We start from the raw sequence: 21,551 nt of genomic DNA, 5'->3' as shown, positions 1-21,551 counted from the left end.
CAGGTTGGGAGAGCTGGGGGAGTTCACCTGGAGAAGAGAAGGATCCAGGGAGAGCTCAGAGCCCCTTCCAGGGCCTAAAGGGGCTCCAGAAGAGCTGGAGAGGGACTGGGGACAAGGGATGGAGGGACAGGACACAGGGAATGGCTGCACACTGCCAGAGGGCAGGGATAGATGGGATATTGGGAAGGAATTCTTGGCTGTGAGGGTGGTGAGGCCCTGGAATAGAATTCCCAGAGAAGCTGTGGCTGCCCCTGGATCCCTGGAATTGTCCAAGGCCAGGCTGGATGGGGCTTGGAGCAACCTGGAACAGTGGAAGGTGTCCCTGCCCATGGCAGGGGGTGGATTTTTTAGATCATTAGATGGTCTTTAAGGTTCCTTCCCAAACCATTCCATGATTCTGAGATAATCCATGTGTAGACAGAACTTCACCTGCAGTCAGTGACTCTTCAGCCAAGGGCTATTGTAGGACCATGTTAGAAACCATCCAGTGACAGGCAGAAAAACTGAGCAATGCCTAAGAAATACTGAGGCTCTGTTAAGCAACTTTTGATTATCTTTCCATATATTTTGGATCTGTGAAGGATTACTTCTGTTAAAATCAAGATATTCTGAGGAGCACAGGGCAGACACTGCACCTGTCTGAAGCAGACTTTGCCTGAAGCTGAGACTGAATGTCAAGTCCTCCAGGATCTGTGTGGCTTTCAGCTCCTACTGGTTCTTTTCATCAGTGTGTCACAGGAATCTCTCTCTTAACTTGGAAAATTTAGAGTTTTGGCGGTTGATGATGGAGCAGCATTTGGAAGTTTTGAGAGGTTGTTGTTCATGAATTTATGTTCATGAAAATTTGGACTGCGTGAATATCAATGAAATAAAAGTCAGAATCTATTCCTTAACTTTACTTGGGAACCATGAGGATAAAGGAGATTAAACAAAAAGTGATATAGAGACATCTCTGGAAGTGTTCCAGGCCAGCTTGGATAGGGCTTGGAGCAGCCTGGGATAGTGGAAGGTGCCCCTGCCCATGGCAGGAGTTGGGACTGGATGAACTTTAAGGTCCCTTCCGACCAAACCATTCTGGGATTTGATGATCCATGTCCTTCTAATTCAGCTTTCTGCACCCATTAATGAATTGCCTCCATAAATTGACAGTATTTGGGTGGAATGTGCTGTTTTCAGCCTCAGAAATCTGAAATGAACACACAGCCAGTCCAGTGCTCATTGGAAATCTCTCCATGGCTCTGTAACACCAGGTTTTATCCTACTTACTGCAATCCCTTGTCTCTGGAATGACAATGAGCTTGGAAAAGTAATTTATTCTTTCTGTTGGCAAGCTGCAGGGATAGTCCTGTTTTTTTACCAGTTCTGTGGGGCCAAACTATTCCTGATTTTCTGGAGTTAGTTAATCCAGTTTGTAGGTGAGAATGAAAATATTTTCACATATTCAAACTGTTTTTACTGAAAACTGTTCAGTAAAAAGCCCCAAACTGGGACATTCTTTACTTCTCCTTGGGGAGAGTTGTTGTTAGTTATACATTGCTATTTAGGTGTTGTTACTTTCTTCCTAAGGTTGAATGTGTATTTTGTTAAGGCCCACTTAAATCTGGGGGGTTTTGGGTTTATTTTTTACTATTTAATGCATCTGTTCAGGAAATACTGGAAAAAAATAGTGAGCCAAAGTATGAATGACAAGAAAATGAATCATTTTATCTGGCTGAGATCTTAGAAATTAAAGTATGAAGACATTGGGAGACAACTTGGGAACTCTGAAAATATTACTTTCATTCAAGCCTGTCTCACCTCTGAAAGTTTAATTTTAATTTTAATATATTGAAAGCCTGGCCATTTGAAATGATAACTGCTTCATACATCATGGATGTCACTCACTCTGTAAATGAAGGCAGCTATCAGGGCGAGGGCAGGGTTAGTTTATTTGATCTTACAAGATGTTCTGTAATTTTTCTGACTGTTCACTCCTCTCCCGTGGCCGTAGATCATGTTGGGAATAGCAGCTACAGCTAACGAGGTTGAAACCTTGGTCGTGTTACTCCCACTCTGGAGCTTCCCAACAATTTTCTTCCCAAAGCTTCTCTCCTGTGGCACAGGACAATCAATTTTCCTAAATGCCACCAATTGACTTGTGGCACCTCTTGCTCCACTTGCAGATGACCCTGATTTTCCCTTCTCTCTGGCTGTTGGTAAATGTTGGATGCCAGCTGGGATTAGGAATGTGCCTCCCTGCTAATGAGAAATGTTGTTTCCAGAGAATTCACAAGTGAGCCCACATTCCTTATCTGACCTGGTTTATTCCTCACCAGCATCAGGACTAAAGGAATTAAAACAGTGCATGCATTGAGAAAACATCTTGATTTTCTCCCTGGGAAATGTTTTGTGAACAGAAAGTTGTATTTTGAATTCGGGCAGTTTCGTTTCTTGCCGCCGTTGTTTAAAATGTGCCTTAGCAGCAAAAAACCAATGTGGGGATGGCAGTGAAAAGGTTTTGAACTGCAAGAGGGCAGGGTTGGATGGGATATTGGGAAGGAATTGTTCCTTTTGAGGGTGGGGAGGCCCTGGAAAAGGCTTCCCAGAGAAGCTGTGGCTGCCCCTGGATCCCTGGAAGTGTCCAAGGCCAAGTTGGATGGGCTTGGATCAACCTGGGATAGTGGAAGGTGTCCCTGCCCATAGGAATTGTTCAGGTTTCAATGGATCTGTGAGAAATAAACAATTGATTTTTATGCAAAGCAAATACTCTATCACATTTTAACTTGGTGGTGTTTTTTTTTTTTTCCCTTCTAGATAAACATCATGTCAATGGGAACAGAATGGTTGAACCTTTCCCAGAGGGAACACAGATGGCTCTGTTTGGTAAGGCATCAGTTTGAAAATAAAAGCTCAAAACTCTGCGGTGTTGCTGCATTCCAAATTTCTTAATTTCAGCCTGACTCCTTTGAGTTTCAGAACCTGGGCTGGGCTGCTCCTGCCTTTTTCCAATCACTGACATCAGCTAAAGCCACTGAGCATTTTGGAGATGTCCTTTATATGTAATTTACATATAAAGAAATACACTAAAAGTGTTTTTTTTTCCTCAGTTATACAAACAGAAAATGTAAATCCTGTATTTTGCTCCCTAGAAATTCCAAAATAATAGCTTTTTTAATGTATGATAATTTCTCAAAGATCATTCATTAGTTTAAATAAAATTCGGAAGATGATCCATGATTCTCTACACTTTAAACCATGCAAGGAACTCCAGCTGTTTGGGATCTCCTGGACTTGGAAGGTTTTTACCTTTTACATGCCCCAAACCAAACCTGCTGGTTTCTGCCTGACATTGTGAATTCCTGTGGAATTCCTGTCAGGAGCCATCAGAGCTGGAGAAGGGGCAGGTGGAAAAATGAAAAAGTTTGGTTTCTCTTTATCTGTCTCTTTTCTATGAAAATGTCGTTCTTTGAGCCTGTTTTGAAGACTTGAAAAGGTGTTTCTCCAGAGAAATTAATCACTACTGGAAGTAATAAACATCCTAAAATGGATCAAAATCACCCTTTTCCAACCAAAATCTGGACTTTACCCAAACCTGGGAATTGTCAGAGCTCTCTTTTTGGGATGTGCTGATGTTTGTCCTTAAGGCAAGCCTTTGGGATTTACTGGGAAGAAAAAAAGTGGATTTCTATGGCAGTTATTATTAAAATTAATTGCTACAGAGAATGAAAAATTTCCTAATGCTGTTTTGATACAACTAAGTTGTTTACAAAGGATATATTTCTCTACTAACATGTGCAGGATCGTCCAAAATGCCTTAGGAAATGTATTATATTCTATTAAATATTTCTCTGTCTGTGATGCTGAAGTAAATATTAAATCACTCCTTGTTACACATTAATTTTATACTCCAAAAATGATCTTTTAAATTGATGATGGCAAAAAAATCTTGGTGAGTGTCATCTTTCCTGTGGAATTAATGTTGGTGTAGTTTCATGGATGAAGAGGAGAAATGGTTTGTGGGTGTCACCCTTCAATTTCCAACATGATTTATTCAACTTCTCCTCAGAGTTCCTCCAATCCAGTGTTGCCTTTTTGTCAGTGTCTCCTTCTCTGTGGATTTTGGGAACATAAACAAATTATTGGAGTGGTGGAATGAGTGATTGTTTCATAATTTTCTTTTGGAGCAAACGGAAATTGATTTTAACCTTTTAATCTCCAAGGCTGAGATGGATTTAGAGATTCTTCTTTGAATTTCTTAGGGTCAGAGGGTTCTGGTACAGTCTGATACTGATGCAGTCTGTGCTGTTTAGATATTTTCTTTTAAAAAATAAGCTCATTTTTTTAAATTTTTTTTTTTTAATTTTCTGTGTCACGATCAGATGAGATTTCCAGTGTTTGTGATGGGTGTTGGTTCTATTGTTGTACACAATTTGCAAAAAATCACAGAAAGCAACAGAATTTAATTGGAAAAATGTAAAATCTAATTAAACAGCACACTTTGAAGCATTCCTGAGGAACTCTGTAACATTCCTATCAACGCTGGGAACTTCCATAGTTTTTCACTTGCCCTAGATTTTCCACTAGGCTGTGATTGCAAGTGTTGGGTTTAAGTGGTGAAAGCTCAGGCTGGTGCCATCTGTGCTGTGAAGGAACAGAAAGCTTCCACATCCTGATTTTTGCTATTAGACCTGCACTGGAATAGTGCACAAACACAGCTCTGGTGACAATCCCTGGCATTTGTTGGTGCTGGCATCCCAGTCTGGGGGAGATGGGATTGGGAAAATTGATCTGCAGTTCAATTTCCTCCCTCCAATCCATGTGAATGGGAATGAAAGGCCAGGTTGGATGGGGCTTGGAGCAACCTGGAGTAGTGGAAGGTGTCCCTGCCCATGGAGCTGGATGAGCTTTAAGGTCCCTTCCAAATGAAACCATTCCAGGATTCTCTGATTCTAAAACAAGCACTAGAAGAAGAAAACGATCAGTTAGGAATTCCTCTCCTGGGATTATTACTCATCCTATCCATGTTTGGTCCTGCTGACACCAAGTTCTTTGTATTTTGGGACTGTGTAAACTCAGGAGAGAGCCTGAGCCAGTTGAATTTCTGACTCCACCTCACCAAGACAGGATTTTCATACCCCTCTTCCAGAAAAATCCTTTAATCCTTGGGATTCACAGGGAAGAGCAGGATTAGCAGAGATCCTTCTTCCTGCCCAGAGAGGGTGTGGATTATCCCTCACTGGGGTTATCCCAGTCTCCCTCACTGGGGTTATTCCAATCTCCCTCACTGGGATTATTCCATCTCCCTCACCTGGATTATCCCAGTCTCCCTCACTGGGGTTATCCCAGTCTCTCTCACTGGGATTATTCCAGTCTGTCTCACTGGGATTATCCCAGTCTCCCTCACTGGGGTTATCCCAGTCTCCCTCACTGGGTTTTTATTCCAGACCCATTGGACACAATCCTGTGCCCTGTGCTCTGGGATGACCCTGCTGGAGCAGGGAGTTGGACCAGATGACCCCACTGTGCTCCCTTCTAACCTGACCCATCCTGTGATTGCTTAAAAAGATCTGCAAAACCCAAAAGTTGGTTGTGTAGAGAAGCCAATTTGCAGTGAATTTTCCTCTTGCTTGGATGGTTTTAGATGCACCAATAAACCAGCAGAATGAAATATAATGCAGGGTTGTAAACACTGAGCCTTCCACCTGCTACAAAACGCAGCTGGATTTCATTCCACAGCTCCCTCTCCTGCAAAACCTCCTCAAGATTCTCTTCCTAATGGTGCATTATTCATTTGATGGTGTGACTGCTTGTTTGGATCAAGGGACAGGGTGAATGTACTCAGGGCATTGTTCATGCAGCTTTCCCATCTACAGCAGAACCTCACAGGTTTCAAAGGATTATTTAAATTATCTCGAAGCTCTCCTGTTGTCTGTTCAGCATCACCCAGCTGCTGGAGGTGCACCTATTGTTCAGCAGGATAAAGAAATGTGTCCTTGCTTCTGCAGTGGGGAAAAAAAGCCACGTTTCAAGGGTGAGGGTGATTCTTTAATGGAAATCTCTTAATGCTCCCCATCCTGTGACCTCATAATCCAGCTCCCAGCCAGGATTTAAGCACTAAGGGAACATGATGTGCACAGGCACAGCCTGACTGGAAACACTGGAATGCTGCATCAAAAATTCCTTATTCCCAAATTCCTTGACTGCTGCCCAGGAGTCAAGACCAGGCTGGATGGGACTCGGAGCTACCTGGGACAGAGGCAGGGGTTGGAACTGGGTGATCTCCTTCCAACCCAAACCATTCTGGGGTTCTGTGTTTCCATGGAACAAGTGGAACTCAATGCTTCATGTTTGTGTTATGAATGATAAAGTAGAAGTCCTTCAATGAATGCCTGTCCAGAAAGTTTCCTTAGAAGTTTTATGGCCATGGATATATTCAGTTAAAAATTCTTTGTCTTAGGAGACTGATTTTGACCCCAAACCTAATCAAAACTCAAAATCCAAATATATATATAAGGAGGGTTGATAATATTTTGAAAAGAAGCAGTTTAGGGTTTAAATTCAACTTATTTCCCAGGGGTAAAAAACCCCCAAATGCCTGAAAGCTCCAGAACATTCACGACTTCAAGAAATTAGTCTTTTCGTCAGCACCATTGTAACTCTTGCATATTTTAAACAGTTTTAAATGCGCTTTTGCATTATCATAACATCGTGGAATGGTTTGGGCTGGAAGGGACCTTAAAGATCTCATTGCAACCCCCTGCCATAGGCATGTAAATTATGCTCAGAGATGTTTCTGATCAGGTTTCTGTTGAATTTTAAGCACTCCTTTTCCTTATCAGCTGCTGCTGAAAGACTCCAGTTAATCCCAGAGCACCTCTGTATTCCCTAAGATTTCTATGTCACCTGATTCTCCAAGAGGGAGCATTGTGCATATGCTGTGTGCATAGCAGGGCTCTTATTTACCTCCAGTAAAATCTGGCAATAGCTCAGATTTGTAATTACAACACTTTTAGAATGTAGGAGCACATTGAGCTGTATTTGCTTGACACAGACTGGCTTGTAATGGGATAATTGGTTTCTTGATGTAAACAAAGTGCAGGCAGAAATAGGATGTTAAGGAACTGATAAGGTCTAATTATGGATATTTTGGAGCTCGCAGACAGATCCAGGCCTGGTCACCTTCTGCTCTGCACTTATTAGAGAGCAGCACATTCCAGTAATTCCATGGATTATGGAATTGTTATGGGTTATTGTTGTGTTTTGCCTGAGTTATTGTGAGTTATTGTGTCCTGTCACAATTGCATTCCCACTGCTTCTAAAGGTTGTTTAAAAATTCAACCAGGGTTCCCCAGGATTGTCCAGCAAGGTCTCAGCTATTCCTTGGGGCTCTTGGAAAACTGAGGTCCTCCAGCACACCCTGCTCTTGGGGACTTCAGCTCCTTCCCATGAAGGTTGGACAGTGTGGTATTTGCTGGGTCCCCAGGACGAAAGGAGGAATTGAGAATCTGACTCCATGTTCTTAGAAGGCTAATTTATTATTATATTATATTATATTATATTATATTATATTATATTATATTATATTATATTATATTATATTATATTATATTATATTATATTATATTATACTAAAGAATAGACAAAGGGTACTTACAGAAGACTTAACAAGATACTAACTAAAAACTCATGGCTGACTCCTCAGAGTCCGACACAGCCTGAGCATGATTGGTCATTAAATAAAAACAATTCCCATGAAACCAATCAAGCAACCACCTGTTGGATAAACAATCTCCAACCACATTCCAAAGCAGCAAAACACAGGAGAAGCAAATCAGATAATTATTGTTTTCATTTTTCTCTGAGGCTTTTCAGCTTCCCAGGAGAAGAAATCCGGGCGAAGGGATTTTTCCAGAAAATATGACAGTGACAAGACAGGGCTTGGACCAACCTGGGATGATGGAATTTATCCCTGCCCATGACAAGGACTGGAACAGGATGAGTTTTAATGTCCTTCCAACCCAAACCATTCTGTTTCTATGGATAAAGGCCTCATTAGGGCAACTTCTCAACTAAAAGAAAATTATTTCCCTTGGAAGTGGGATGATGGGTTCAAGAACAGATAAATCCATACAGGGGTTCTTTTTGTCCCCCCTGGAACAGCTGCTGGTGGCTGTGTCAGAGGAGGACCAGTGTCAGGAAGTCTTTTGGTCCAGCTGAGTTTTCAATGACTATTTTTCACCAGAAAAAGAAAACCACAGGGAACAAAAGTTTGACCCTCAAGAGAAACACCTTTTTATTTTCCCTTTCCTTCTTTCTTATTTTTTTTCTGTAGACAGTAAAAATAGAACAAGCAATTTTTTTTGAAAGAAAAAAAACAACTTAAAACAATGCTACACATCAGAAGATGTTTTATCTCTATCTGAAGAAAATTTAAGACTTGATGATTTTGAAACAGGCGTGTTTGCTCTGACCCAAATGGAGGAGAAACATCCACAGCAATATCATCACATGGTGCAAGGATCACATTGTGGAAAAATTGAGAGCCAGAGGGAATGTATTGCAGAAGGGGTTCATGTCTCTTGTGTTAATTCTCTTTCAGCATGTGGAAAAGAGAAGGAAGTGTATTAATTGGCTGGCTTTGCAGAGTTCTAAGGCATTAATGCTGTCCTGTTTTCAGGAATTAGTGCTGTCCTGGTTTGTTGCCTGTTTTATAGTGATGGGAAAGTGGACACAGCATTTCTGCAGCTCTGGAATGAGAGAAAAAGCCTGGGAAATCAGGGCATAACAAAAGGGAATGGCCTAAAGGGAGACTGCTCTGTTCTTAAACCAAACTGGGGACCCATTCTTACCTTTCCAGTGTGTTTTTTAAAGAAATCTACCCTAAGTTCTCATTTTCCTCTTTCCTCTCTTCCAGACACTGATTTTGTCTTTTGGCTGCCTCTTTGAGAGGTCTGAAACTCAGCCCAGTTCCCAACCCCTGCTGTGTGGCCCTGGTTCATCATTATTGCAGCCACTGCCTAAACATGGAATCATGGAATGGTTTGGGTGGGAAGGGAGTTTAGAGATCATCCAGTTCCACCTCCTGCCATGGGCAGGGACACCTCCCACTATCCCAGATTGCTCCAACCCTCATCCAGCCTGGCCTTGGACACTTCCAGGGATCCAGGGGCAGCCACAGCTTCTCTGGGCACCCTGTGCCAGGGCCTCAGCACCCTCACAGGGAAGAATTCCTTCCCAATATCCCATCCATCCCTGCCCTCTGGCAGTGTGCAGCCATTCCCTGTGTCCTGTCCCTCCATCCCTCATCCTCAGTCCCTCTCCAGCTCTCCTGGAGCCCCTTTAGGCCCTGGAAGGGGCTCTGAGCTCTCCCTGGATCCTTCTCTTCTCCAGGTGAGCACCCCCAGCTCTCCCAGCCTGGCTCCAGAGCAGAGGGGCTCCAGCCCTTGGAGCATCTCCGTGGCCTCCTCTGGACTCTCTCCAGCAGCTCCATGTCCCTCTGATATTGGATCCCAGAACTGGAGGCAGCTCTGCAGGTGGGGTTTCCCCTGAGAGGGGCAGAATCCCCCCCTCCCCTGCTGCCCACACTGGGGGACCAGCCCAGGGCATGGGGGACTCTGGGCTCAGGGTGTGCCCAGTTTTTCCTTCACCACCATCCCCAATTTCTTCTCCTCAGATCATCGTCTTCCTCACAACCTTGTCTGAAGTGAGGTGCTCTGGTTTTCTGGTCACACCTCTAGGGTTTTTTTTTTTTTTTAATCATTGCCAGGGAATGTTCTTTGTTTAGATTTTAAAGCCTAAGCAGAAAAGCCCTGAACTGAAAATTTACCCCTGAACTGAAAATTTACCCCTGAACCTGTTGTACAATAAGGTAAACACCAAAAAAATTTTAACTCTGGGGCCTTATGAAATAAAAAAATCTCAATGCTCAGTTTCTCTTGTCCTGTGGAATATCCTGGACATTGTGCTTTAAATGCTGCTGCTCTGATTTGATGGAGTTGTGCATCAGCTTTGTGGGAATGTAAATGGGCAAAGCACTGGGCAAGGAGACCCTGATAAAAACAAAATGCTACAGCTCTGCTTAGTCCTCACCAAAGACATTTCCTGACATTTATAAACACTAATAAGGGACAATAAAATATCCCTAACACAAAGTGAAAGATGTCCTTGATGAACACAACCCTTCAAAACATCCTTTGCTTTCAAAGGAGCCACATCTCTTTTTCCTTCAGAAAACTAAAGTAATGTGGCCTTCAAACACAATCTCTGTGCTCCTCCATCAGGGAGTTTTTTATGTTAATTTAGGTTTCTTGAGGTAATGAAGAATTCAGCTTTGTGTGGATTGCTGCTTGGAGTGGCTATTGCACATTAGGGAAGATCTGGGGATTTTTAAAAGTCAGACTGCAGCTTTTTAATCAGCATCGTTCACCTTAAAACAACCTTTTAATTCTGGGATATTGCCACAGAAAAGAGTAGAAGAGACACAGTTAATTTCCATGACTTCTGGGATATGGCTCAGTGATCTCCAACAGCAGGAATTTTCTTGAAGAAGATAATTATTTTCTTATTTATCTAAATGTTAATTTTTAAAATTTAGTAATATTGTATTTATTTAGGGTTTTAATTTTAAAAAAAATTAATTAATTTTTTTATTTCCCATGCTAAAAAGGCAGCACGAGCACCTTGAGCAATTGCAAAAGCCTTGCAGAGAAGTAATTCCTTGCCTGTGATAAATAGGAGTATATCAATGAGCAGGGAGAACATATGCTTGGCATCATTCTGAGTTGGTTTAAGTTGGAAATAGAAGTAAATTATCCTGTTAATGACTGGAGGCTGCCCTGATCAGATTGATGCTGCTTTGCAGGAGATATATTTGTGTATGTGTTTGTTTATGTGCTGGGATGGGCACATTTGCCATCAGATTTATCCTTGGATTTCTGCTAATAAAGCACAAGAGAGTGGTGACATGGAATAAAACACGTGGAGTGCTGATGATTTATTCTGTTCAGCCACGAAAAAAAATATACATGAGGGTTTTTGGAGGGGCAAAATTGTGCTGTTTTGATAATTTCAGATATATTGTGACATCCACAAAGTGTTGTCAGCAGATCCTAATGGATTTATCTTCACAAGGCTGCTGGCACAGCCTGGAAATCTTAGATCTGGGCATGTGAGACTGAGCAAAGAGGGTTCTATATTAAAAAATATGGATTACTTACTCCTGAGTTATTGAGTTTGGGAGAAGTTAGAGTGATTTTCCTGATTTTCAGGAGTTTTTCTCATCTGATGAAGTTATTGAAAAAATATATCATTAGATAACTTTATTCCAGATCAAAGATACAAAAACCTTCACCAACTTTTAAAATACTGGCTCAGAAATACTCCTGAAATGTGGAGGGCTTAATTGGAATAGAATCTCAGAATTCCAGAATAGTTTGGGTTGGAAGGGACCTTAAAGGTAATTTTATTCCATTGGAACTGGAATGTGATTGTCATGGGAGCTTGGGCACCTTTTGTCACATGTGAACACAAATAGTGGAGATTTCAGTGCAGTTGTTCCAAGTTTGCATGAGGTTGGATGGGAAGAATTGCTCCTAGAATTGCTCAGAGAATCCTTTCTGTCTCAATAGATATTTATGTAACAATATTTATATTAATAAACATTTATATATAATGTGTATTTATGTATTAAACATATATATGTATTAAACATATATATAATGTGTATTTATGTATTATGTATTAAACATTATTTATTCTTTTATTTTGGGTAGTGCTAAAATTAGATTATTTTCAATGGCAGTTAGTGCTGGCTGGTACAGGCTCTGTATTTCCTGGGTGACACAAGTCTTTGGTCTTTAGAAAAGAGTAAGAACATCCTTTTTTAGAGGCTCAAACAGCACCTTATTCCAGATTTTTCTTCTGGAAAAACTTTGTTCTCAGTGCAGGACACACTTGGGAAACGAAGGCAAAATCACACTTCAGCCTCTGAAAGAAAGAAACAACATGATCAGTTTTTCAAGCAAGATAAGAGCTAACCACAAAAAAAAAAAATCTGATTTAAGTTGAATGCGAGTAATTCTGAGACAGGCGTCGTTATTTGTTTGTGAGCCAGGGAAAACAGCATGAGATATGTCAGGCTTGGAGATAAAATTTATTGGTGTGTCATTGGCTTAAATCCAACATTATGCTCATAAATAATCTAATCCTGGTGTGACATATTCCGGCTTGAACCTTGACTGAAAATTATTGAGAGTCATGTAATGAATTATGCAGGAGCAGACACGTGCTCGAGTTGAGGGGATGGAGCTGGAATGTGTTTGGAATTAGGGATGGCATCTACAGACAGGGATGGAGAGAGGGCAGGGTGTCCTCCTCATGTCCAAAGGGGTGACATGGAGCCTTGTTTGTATATTGATTATCCAGCTGTTTTTGACTCTTCTGGGATGGAAAGTGTGGTGAGGAATGTTGTTGTCACTGTGTCTGTCCCTCATGCGCCCTCAGTCTCTGAATTTGCACCAGTGAGGAAATCCCAAGGCTCCAGACAATCCCTGACTCCAACATCCAGCTGCGCAGCAGGATGGGATTAATTTAGGTGACTCTCTGGGATTTTCCTGACAATCCAAGAGAAGACAAGTGCAGGGGTTTAAGTGTTAGAATGGCGACACTCAGACTCACCCAATGGGATGGGGTTTATCCCTGTGATGGATAAAGAGATTTTAATTTGCTTTGCTTTCTGGAGACCAACAAACCCAAGGTCATTTTACTGCATGTTTTTTAGATGTAGAAGGGTTTTTGGTCACTCACAGGCTCCCTCTTCACACCATTGTGTAATTTGCTGGAGACCTCTGTGTGAATCTGGGAGTAATTCATCCTGGGTATCCTGGAAAAAGAAGGCTTGAGGGAGACCTCAGAGCCCCTTGAAGTGCTTAAAGGGGCTCCAGGAGAGCTGGAGAGGGACTTGGGACAAGGGATGGAGGGACAGGACACAGGGAATGGCTTCCCACTGCTAGTGGGTAGATTAAGATGGGATTTTGGAAGGAATTCCTGGCTAGAAGGGTGGGGAGACCCTGGCACAGGTTTCCCAGAGAAGCTGTGGCTGCCCCTGGATCTCTGGAAGTGTCCAAGGCCAGGCTGGACAGGGCTTGGATCAACCTGGGATAGTGGAAGGTGTCCCTGCCCATGGAAAGGGTTGGGACTGGATGATTTTTAAGGTCCCTTCCAACCCAAACCCATCTTTTCATTCCATGATAGTCATGAGAAATAATGATTTGAAGGTATTTTGTGAATCTTTTTCTGCTGGGCAAATTTTACAAACTTGATAAAACATTCCAGTAATCGTCCCTGATCTGCCTTGAAGCTGTATGTCCATAAAAATCCCCAAAATTCCAAAGGACATGAAGTGGCTGATTGCACAATGATGCTGTAAATGAGACAACAACTCATTGTGAATGTGTCTGTGGCTTGGCATGTCTCAGGATCTCTTGCTGGTCAGAGTGACCCCAAGATATTTTAGAAAGTCTCTCTTCCCAGCCTGGCGGTCGAAGAAGGAGTCAGAACTTTTCAGTTCTCGGTCTCAAGGTTGTTTTTTGTGTCTTCTCTATAAATTTTTTTTCTCTTGTCCAGCTGAGGTCCACTCAGCAAGACAGTCCAAGGCACTCTGCCTGCCCCTGGGGTGGTGTTATCTTTTTATACTAAAAACTACGTATACATTATTTACAATAACTTCCCAATACCTATCACCTATGTTAGACAGTGAGTTTCTACTCTAAACCAATCCAAAAGTGCCAACATCGCAGCAGAAGATGGAGGCCAAGAAGAAGAAGGAGAAAGGCTGGACATGCCCAGATCCCTCTATCTTGTCTCCCTGAACCCCCTTTCTAAAAACCCCTAAAAATCTGTTTTTCACCCCGTGATAAATTCACTATCATTCTACTTTAAATGTCATGGCTTGGAGATCTTCATATAAGGTTGGTAATTTGCTCCATGGGTCATAATCAAAACCTCAAGCATCTTGGGCTCTGTGCCAGGGTCTCTGAGCCCCCTGGCAGGGGTCTTGGCAGTCCAGGACAGCCAGAGGGATGTCCTGAGTTCCAACATGGATACAGGAGATGTGCTTGGGCTCAGGTGGGCTGGGTGCAGAGCATGGAATGATCAAGCTCCATCTTGGAGCACCACAGCTCATTCCCCATGACTGTGGAGTTATCCCAAGTTATCCCAGCCTGGTTGGATAGCTGCAGGTGTCCAAACACATTCCCACAAGGATCTGTGGGAGAGGCTCCCCAAAATCCAGCTCAGGGTTAGGGGGGCTGTTTATTGCAGCAGGACTGTGCTACCACAGCCCTTCAGCTCAGTCTGGAGGGCACAGGGTGGTTTTTTATGGGATGTCTAAGGAAATCATGGATCTGGAGAGCTGCAGGTCATGGACTTTGCTGTGAATGATGGCAATTCCTTTGCTGAGCCATTGGTGCCACTCTGCCTTGGAGTTTTTTATAGTTTCTTTATTTCCAACGCTGCCAGTCCAGGTTTCTTGGGAATGGTTGTGCTGCACACATGGGCAAATGACTAACCACATTAATATTTGGCCTCTGTCTGCCCCTCTGGATATAAATTAGTTTTTCTCTAACAATCTACTCTGGTATTTTCTTGAGTAATTATCTTTTGGGTTTTTTGGTTTTTTTTTTTTTGGAGATGGGTAGGAAGACTTATTCTCTTTTGCAAGTAAGAACTCGCCATCATTGGATTGCCTTGCAACAGATGAGAAAATAACTCTTGGAACTTCCCTATTTCCATTAAGGACAGCTATGGTTCAAAATAGATCCATTTGAATGATCTAGGTGCTCTTGGAAGGCATTTATTGGTTTGGAAAAGGGTTAAGGGGAAAGGAGGACGAAAGGGCTGCTTGTTGAATTGCTTGTTATATGAATGTAATTATTTTTTTGCTCCTGAGCAATTATAGATTGTAGGTTTAAATAATTGTCAGGATGCCTACAGCTTTCTGTTGTTGTTTGAAATCTAAGGCTACGAATATAATAAGGAATATGAGATTACTTTTGCTGAATGTGGCTATGGCAGTTCATTTAACTCAGCAATAGTCATCAGAAAAAAAAAAAAGAAAGAAAAGTCAATTTTTCTATTCCTTGCAGTAAACAAACCTTGTAAACAAGTTATTATTTTCTGCAGCAAGGCCTTGGAAGTGATTCCTATTTTGCTGGTAACAAAACGTGGCTCTTTGCTTTTATAAGAGTAGAATATATTTTGTTTTGCTTCTCTCTATCTCGAGCTCCCCGAGGTGGCTTGGGAGATTAGAGAGATTTTCACAAGACAAGGGTAAGGCTTCGGTGTTATTGCAGAGATGGATTTATATGAAATGGATTACACAGCCCTGATGACATCTCTTATTTTCTGTGTATATCAAGTTCTACTTGAGTAGTGGAGCACTAAAGTGTGGCAAATGACCGGGGATGATCTAAAATGAATCTCTGCCAAGCGCTGGAATGCTCGGAGTGAAGGAAGATCACAAAATGATTTGAAAGCCTCAAATCAATGGCTGAACTAAAGATGTGATGCTTTGCAATGAAGCAAATAATCAGCTTGATGATAGGACCGTGTAGCTCTATCTCAATCTCTTCAGCACATTATTGTAGCAGAGGTTCTTTTTATCCCTAACAGACTTTGGAAACATAATATATTGAGAAACTGCTCTCTTCTTGAAAGAACAGAGGAGGGTGGCCAGGTTGAGGCATGATTAGTGACGGAATCTGTGGGCTCATTCTGCTGTGCTCATTCAGATTAAGGTGCTGCACCTGGGTTGGGGCAGCCCCTGGGATCAATCCAGGCTGGGGATGAAGGGATGGAACAGGCCTGGGAGAAGGACTTGGGGGACCTGGGTGAGAGCTGGACATGGCCCAGCCCAGAAACCTCAGGGGAGGCAGAGATTCTGCCCCCCTGCCCCCCTCAGGTGAGACCCCACCTGCAGAGCTGCCCCAGCCCTGGGCTCCAACATCAGAGGGGTGTGGATATGCTGGAACAAGTCCAGAGGAGACACCAGGATGGTCAGAGGGATGGAGCAGCTGTCCTGTGGGAAAGGCTGAGAGGATTGGGATTGTTCAGCCTAGACAAGAGATGCTTTAGGGTGACCTACTTGCCCCTTCCAGTACCTAAAGGGAACCTGAAAGAGAGATGGAGAAGGACTTTGAAATAAGACCTAGAATAACAGGACAAGAGGGAATGGCTCCAAACTGTCAGGGAACAGATTTAAATTGGATATTAGCAAAGAATTCTTCCCTGTGAGGGTGGATTCCTTGCTAATATCCAATTATCCTATATCCAGGAAGGGAGGCCTTGGCACAGGGTGCCCAGAGCAGCTGTGGCTGCCCCTGGATCCCTGGAAGTGTCCAAGGCCAGGTTGGATGGGGCTTGGAGCAACCTGGGATAGTGGAAGGTGTCCCTGCCCATGGCAGGGAGTGAGACTGGATGATCTTTAAGGTACCTTCCAACCCAAACCATTCCATGAAAAGTTTTGATTTCATTTTTGGACAATTCAGGGCTGTGTTAAGAACTTCCGAAGCTTTTATTCATCACATTTTCATTGCTCAAATAATTTATTTGGTAAGAGAAATTAGAAGGAATAAACAAATAGTTCAAGGAATCAGAGTTTTGACCATAAACTTTTGACATTTTTTTCTGCATCCTTGGGACACTTCAGGCATCATATTTGTGGCCTAGAAGCAACACGTGTCTACAGGACTCCTCAAGATGACTCTTTGATGGATTAGACATGAAACAGAAGCAATTTCAATCCCAACACTTTGCACTTAAGGACTGATTGTCCCTGCTTTGTGGATAGCTCTTCTTTCCTGCAGGTCAGATCCATTTGTGGTGCAATATTGCTTTGGATGTCAGTCAGTTGTTCATGGAAAATGCTGCCTGTTGATCCCATCCACAAACATTCAATCAGCTGCATTCCCAAATCCACAAACATGAAAGGAAACAGGTGTTTATTGGTTTCCCCTTCCTGAATTTTACAGTTTGTGACAGTTCTCTTTGATATTTATGGAACGTAGGAATATCAATGACCCTGTAAATAGAAAAAGTCAACTTTTGGGGATATTTCTCTTTTGTTCTGTGTCTGTACCCAAAACCCAGCACAGTGGAATTCAAATCTGTGGCAAAGGCTTTATGTGCCGTGGGTTTGAAAATACTGTGGGTTTGAAAACAGCAACACCACTAATGATGGAAATCAGCTTCAGAGAGAAAGCCTTTTAGAGTCTGAGCTCAGCATTGAATTCCCAAAGCCTCCTGCTCATCTCGTTTTTCCCAGTGCTCCACCTGTCTAAATATGATTGGATTGATGATTTATACAAAGCCAAGTAGACAGATTTTAGTTAATTTTCATGAATGAAACTTGATCTAATTGATGGACTGGACTGGACCTTGACCTGGTCTAGTGGAAGGGGGGTGGAATGGGATCAGCTTTAAGGTCCTTTCCAACCTAGACCATTCTGGGGTCCGTGATGTTTCCATGATCAATGACCAAATACATTTTTTAGGATGGAAACCTTCAGGAATAAGACATTGAACTGCTTTTTGGATGAATTATCTATTTATTGTTAGACATTTCTGATTCCTATTCTCTCATGCTTGATCTTCAGAGGATCATGAAATATCCTGAATTGGAAGAGGCCCACCAGGATCACTGACTGAATTAATGACCTGGCACAGGACACCCCAACAATCCCACCCTGTGCATTCCTGAGAGCATTGTCCAAACCCTTCTGGAGCTCTGGCAGCCTTGGGGCTGTCACCATTCCCTTGACTCATCCCAAGTTTTACTGAAAAATACAAACCAAGAAAATATAGGAAGGAAAAAGTTTGAAAATACAGAGTTTTATCAATTGGCGTTTGTCTTATTCAACAGACACAAAATCAGAGAATCAATAAGGTTGGAAAAGACCTCTGAGATCATCGAGTCCAACCTTTGAAAGTCACAGGCAAGGCATGAAAAAGAGATTTTTAACAAAGACCTGTAATTGGGATCCTTTGGTATTTTTCCAAAGAGGATTCTTCGTTTTGCTTTGGTACCACTCATACCTCACTTGTGGAGTATTTAAATAAAATTTAATATATTATAATTTATATGAGGCTTGATTATTTGCAGTGATAGAAACTCCCAAGGTTAAGGAAAAAGAGAGAGAAGAACTGACAAAGCTCTTGGCTTTCTTCACTCTCATAAGTTCTCCTTCTCTTCCTGAAAAGTGGAATATTGAGATTCTGATTATTCATATCCACAGGAAACTTCTGGAGGGTCCAGGTGCTGCTCATGGGTGGAAGTTGAGGTGCACCAATGTTCTCCTGGCTCTGCCAGGTTTGGGGAAGTGTCATAGGCACAGGGACATTCTGGGCCAGTTCTCAAAGTCACAAAGTTTGGCCTCTGCTGCTTTTCCATATTCTCCTTCCAGTGTGTGGTGAGAACCTTTCAGGTTACCAAAAATGATTTTTTGGCTAGGCTGTATCTTCCAGTTTCTGGGAATTAGGTGCATGTTTTCCGACAGAGAATTTTGGTGATGGAATTTTATTGTGTGGAGTCACCAGAAAGCAGCTCTCTGGATTTTCAGGAGAAAAATGGTTTAAATATCCCTGCTTTTTGGGTGGGAAGGATATGGAGGCAGCGAATAAGGCCACCCTGGGAAGTGCTGGGATTCACTGACTTGGGTCTGTCCCTGCTCTCTGCTGGTTAAGCTCAAAATTGCATTGAAATAGGAATATATGAAACCTCTTGTGTTCTGCCTGGGAAGTTCAGAGCAACTGTGCTTTGTGCCTTATTAACATTCTGGATATTGGCTTCAGCTTTGTTTGAATCCTGTTGAGTTTGTATTATTTATAACTTGTAACATGCTTTAGGATGGGTTTGATAAACACATTTTGAAGTCGTTTTCTGTATCTCCCCATTGCTTTTCCCAGTTTGAGTGCTGTTGTCTTCAAGGGTTTTTTTCCAAAGTCATCCTTCTGACACATTTCCCATGCTGAAAACATGGCAGTTTTTTCTCTTGACAGTAAAATATTCCTTCCCTCTGATGATAATCTGCTTTTCCTTTTGCAATAATCTGTTGTGCAGCTTTTATCCAAACATCCATCCGTACACAAACACGTGCCCACGCCCGCGTCCAACGTCAGCAGCCACAGGCAGGAGCCAATTTCCTGGGCATTTGTTAATTTGAATGAACATGAGGCTTCTGCTTCTCCTATGAAAAAAAATAAAAAAAAGCAAACCCAACAGTTTCACTTGGGAATTCATGCAGTGTGAACAGAACACATCTTGGCAAAACGGTGAGCCAAGAAATTCCTCTTTAGTTGCTCTGTTAGGCAAACTGCATTTTAAATTTCTTGCCCAGGGCTTTGTTTGACTTGCCCCAGGCAAGCTGTTCAACATATTTATCAACCCTGTTGGAGCATTAGAGCCAACGCTCATCGAGGAAGATCATCCTCTTAATGCCATCTGTCATCAGCAGTTTCATTTCTTTCAGCTCAACTTGTTCTGTTTTACCGTTTTTTCCCCCTATTCCTCCCAACCATTTCTTAGCTGATTGTTTCCCAGTGATCTCAAATATTCTGTGATTGCTCAGACATTCAGGGACTGTTGGATGTTAAACCCCTGAGGGTATCAGTGGTACAATTTTGTTTAAATCCTGATTGATAACATTAATCCTATATGGATCCAGATGGCTTCCAAAGCACCCTACGTGTCTCAGCGCTGTGCAAAAGATGAGAGTGCATTTCAATCTGACTCTGGAATTCTTTCCAGATCCTCGACAAGAACTTGAAGAAACTCAGAACAAAGGCTCTGGGGTAGTTTCATGCTGTATTTTTATCTTGAGGACATGGCTTTGATAATTTTAGATTTTCAAGGCCTTAATAAGAGTTGTGTAAGTGCACAGACAGTATCAAGGTGTTCAGCAAAGCTCTGTCTGAGGGATACAGCACAACAAAGCTGTATCCCTTCCCAAGAGGTTTGGGATCCAGTTTGCTCTTGGGTTTGTGTCCACAATCAGAGTGGAGCCAAAGGGACAGGAGTATTTCCCTCTAGAGAACAAAAGTGAATATTTTAGAAACCTGGTGCTATGGCATTATTGGTGCTATGGAGTTACATAAAGTCAAGAAAAATTATTGTAGCCAGGTGAACATGGACTGTGTGTCACCTGGGTATGCTGCATGTTCTCCTGGATTCCCAGGACATTTTTATCTGATTATCCAAACAGGGAGATCAAAAACTCACAGAATAGTTTGGGTGGGAAGGAACCTTAGAGATCATCCAGTTCCCATGGACAGGGACACCTTCCACTGCCCCAGGGTGCTCCAAGCCCTGCCCAACCTTGGGCACTTCCAGTGATCCAAGAGCAGCCACAACTTCTCTGGAAATTCTACTCAAGGTCCACAGCCAAGAATTTCTTCCCAAATCCCGTCTAATCCTGCCCTCTGGCAGTGGGAAGCCATTCCCTGTGTCCTGTCCCTCCATCCCTTTTCCCCAGTCCCTCTTCAGCTCTCCTGGAGCCCCTTTAGGCCCTGGAAGGGGCTCTGAGCTCTCCCTGGATCCTTCTCTTCTCCAGGCGAGCACCCCCAGCTCTCCCAGCCTGGCTCCAGAGCAGAGGGGCTCCAGCCCTTGGAACATTTGTGAATTTCTGTGGATTCCTGTGGAGTCTCCCCAACAGATCCTCCAGAGATCTGCAGGTTCCCATCACTGCTTCCTTGCCCACTTTTTTGGGGAGGGAACACAATGGTGCTCACCAAGATCTCATCCTGACCTTCCTTGGTGAAGCCAAGGTCCCCTCTTCAGCCTGAGGAGCTCTAAGAATTAATGGCTGCCACGATTTCAGAGCACAGAGCATCAATATCCCTTTGGCTCCATGCTCAGAAATATCAGTACTTGGACTGTCTTCAATCAATCAGCTGTACCAACTGCTCTCCACAGTTTTTTTTTAAGGAGGAAAATGCCAATCACACTCAGCATTTGACTGAAATGTATGGAATGAGCATTATTCTATAGGGATGGAACTTGCCGAGGCTCAATTCCAGCTGGGGAGGGATGGGGAGGGGAGGAAATAAAACAAAAAAAAAAAAATAAAATCATTTCAGGTCGAAGCAGCTGAGCATTTCCTTCTCCAGATTTTATAGAGGGAACAAAATCAATAGTATTCAAAATCTGGGCCAAGTCCTGTTCTGGCCAAGGGAAGCAGGATGCTGGCAGCTGTGCCTGCAGCTCCCGGAGATGCTGGCTCGGGCAGGAAGCTCTGAGGTAGTCGGTGGGATGTGCTCTTGGCTGTCCTTTGCTTCCTCAGTGTATGGGAGCAGCCTGTGGCTGGATCCTGTGGCACTGGAGCAGCTGGCACAGCCACTGCTCCCAGGGACTCCGAGCAGAGCCTGGCACGAGAGTCTGGAAAGATCCTGTCCCGCTCTTTCCCCTCCTCTGGGCATTGGGAAGAGGTTTTCCTCTGCTCTTTGTTCTCCCAGCACGTTTTATTATATTTAAAGCTGACATTTCCCCCGCTCCATCCACCCCACACACCCCTCCCAGCTGG

General features: G+C 42.8%; 1 protein-coding gene across 2 annotated transcripts in view; it reads left to right on the top strand.

The window, feature by feature from the left end:
* MSRA (methionine sulfoxide reductase A) overlaps positions 1 to 21,551 on the top strand; it is a 243,412-nt gene that overhangs the window by 86,338 nt on the left and 135,523 nt on the right. For both annotated transcript variants that reach the window (XM_064709948.1, XM_064709949.1), the window contains exon 2: positions 2,794 to 2,862. In XM_064709948.1, the coding sequence (XP_064566018.1) occupies positions 2,794 to 2,862 (69 nt within the window). The remainder of the gene's footprint in view (positions 1 to 2,793; positions 2,863 to 21,551) is intronic.

This window comes from Zonotrichia leucophrys, chromosome 3 (genome assembly GCF_028769735.1).
Source record: "Zonotrichia leucophrys gambelii isolate GWCS_2022_RI chromosome 3, RI_Zleu_2.0, whole genome shotgun sequence".
Classification (NCBI taxonomy): domain Eukaryota; kingdom Metazoa; phylum Chordata; class Aves; order Passeriformes; family Passerellidae; genus Zonotrichia; species Zonotrichia leucophrys.
Note: the sequence above shows the minus strand (reverse complement) of the source record. Positions and strands in the feature narration are given on the sequence as shown.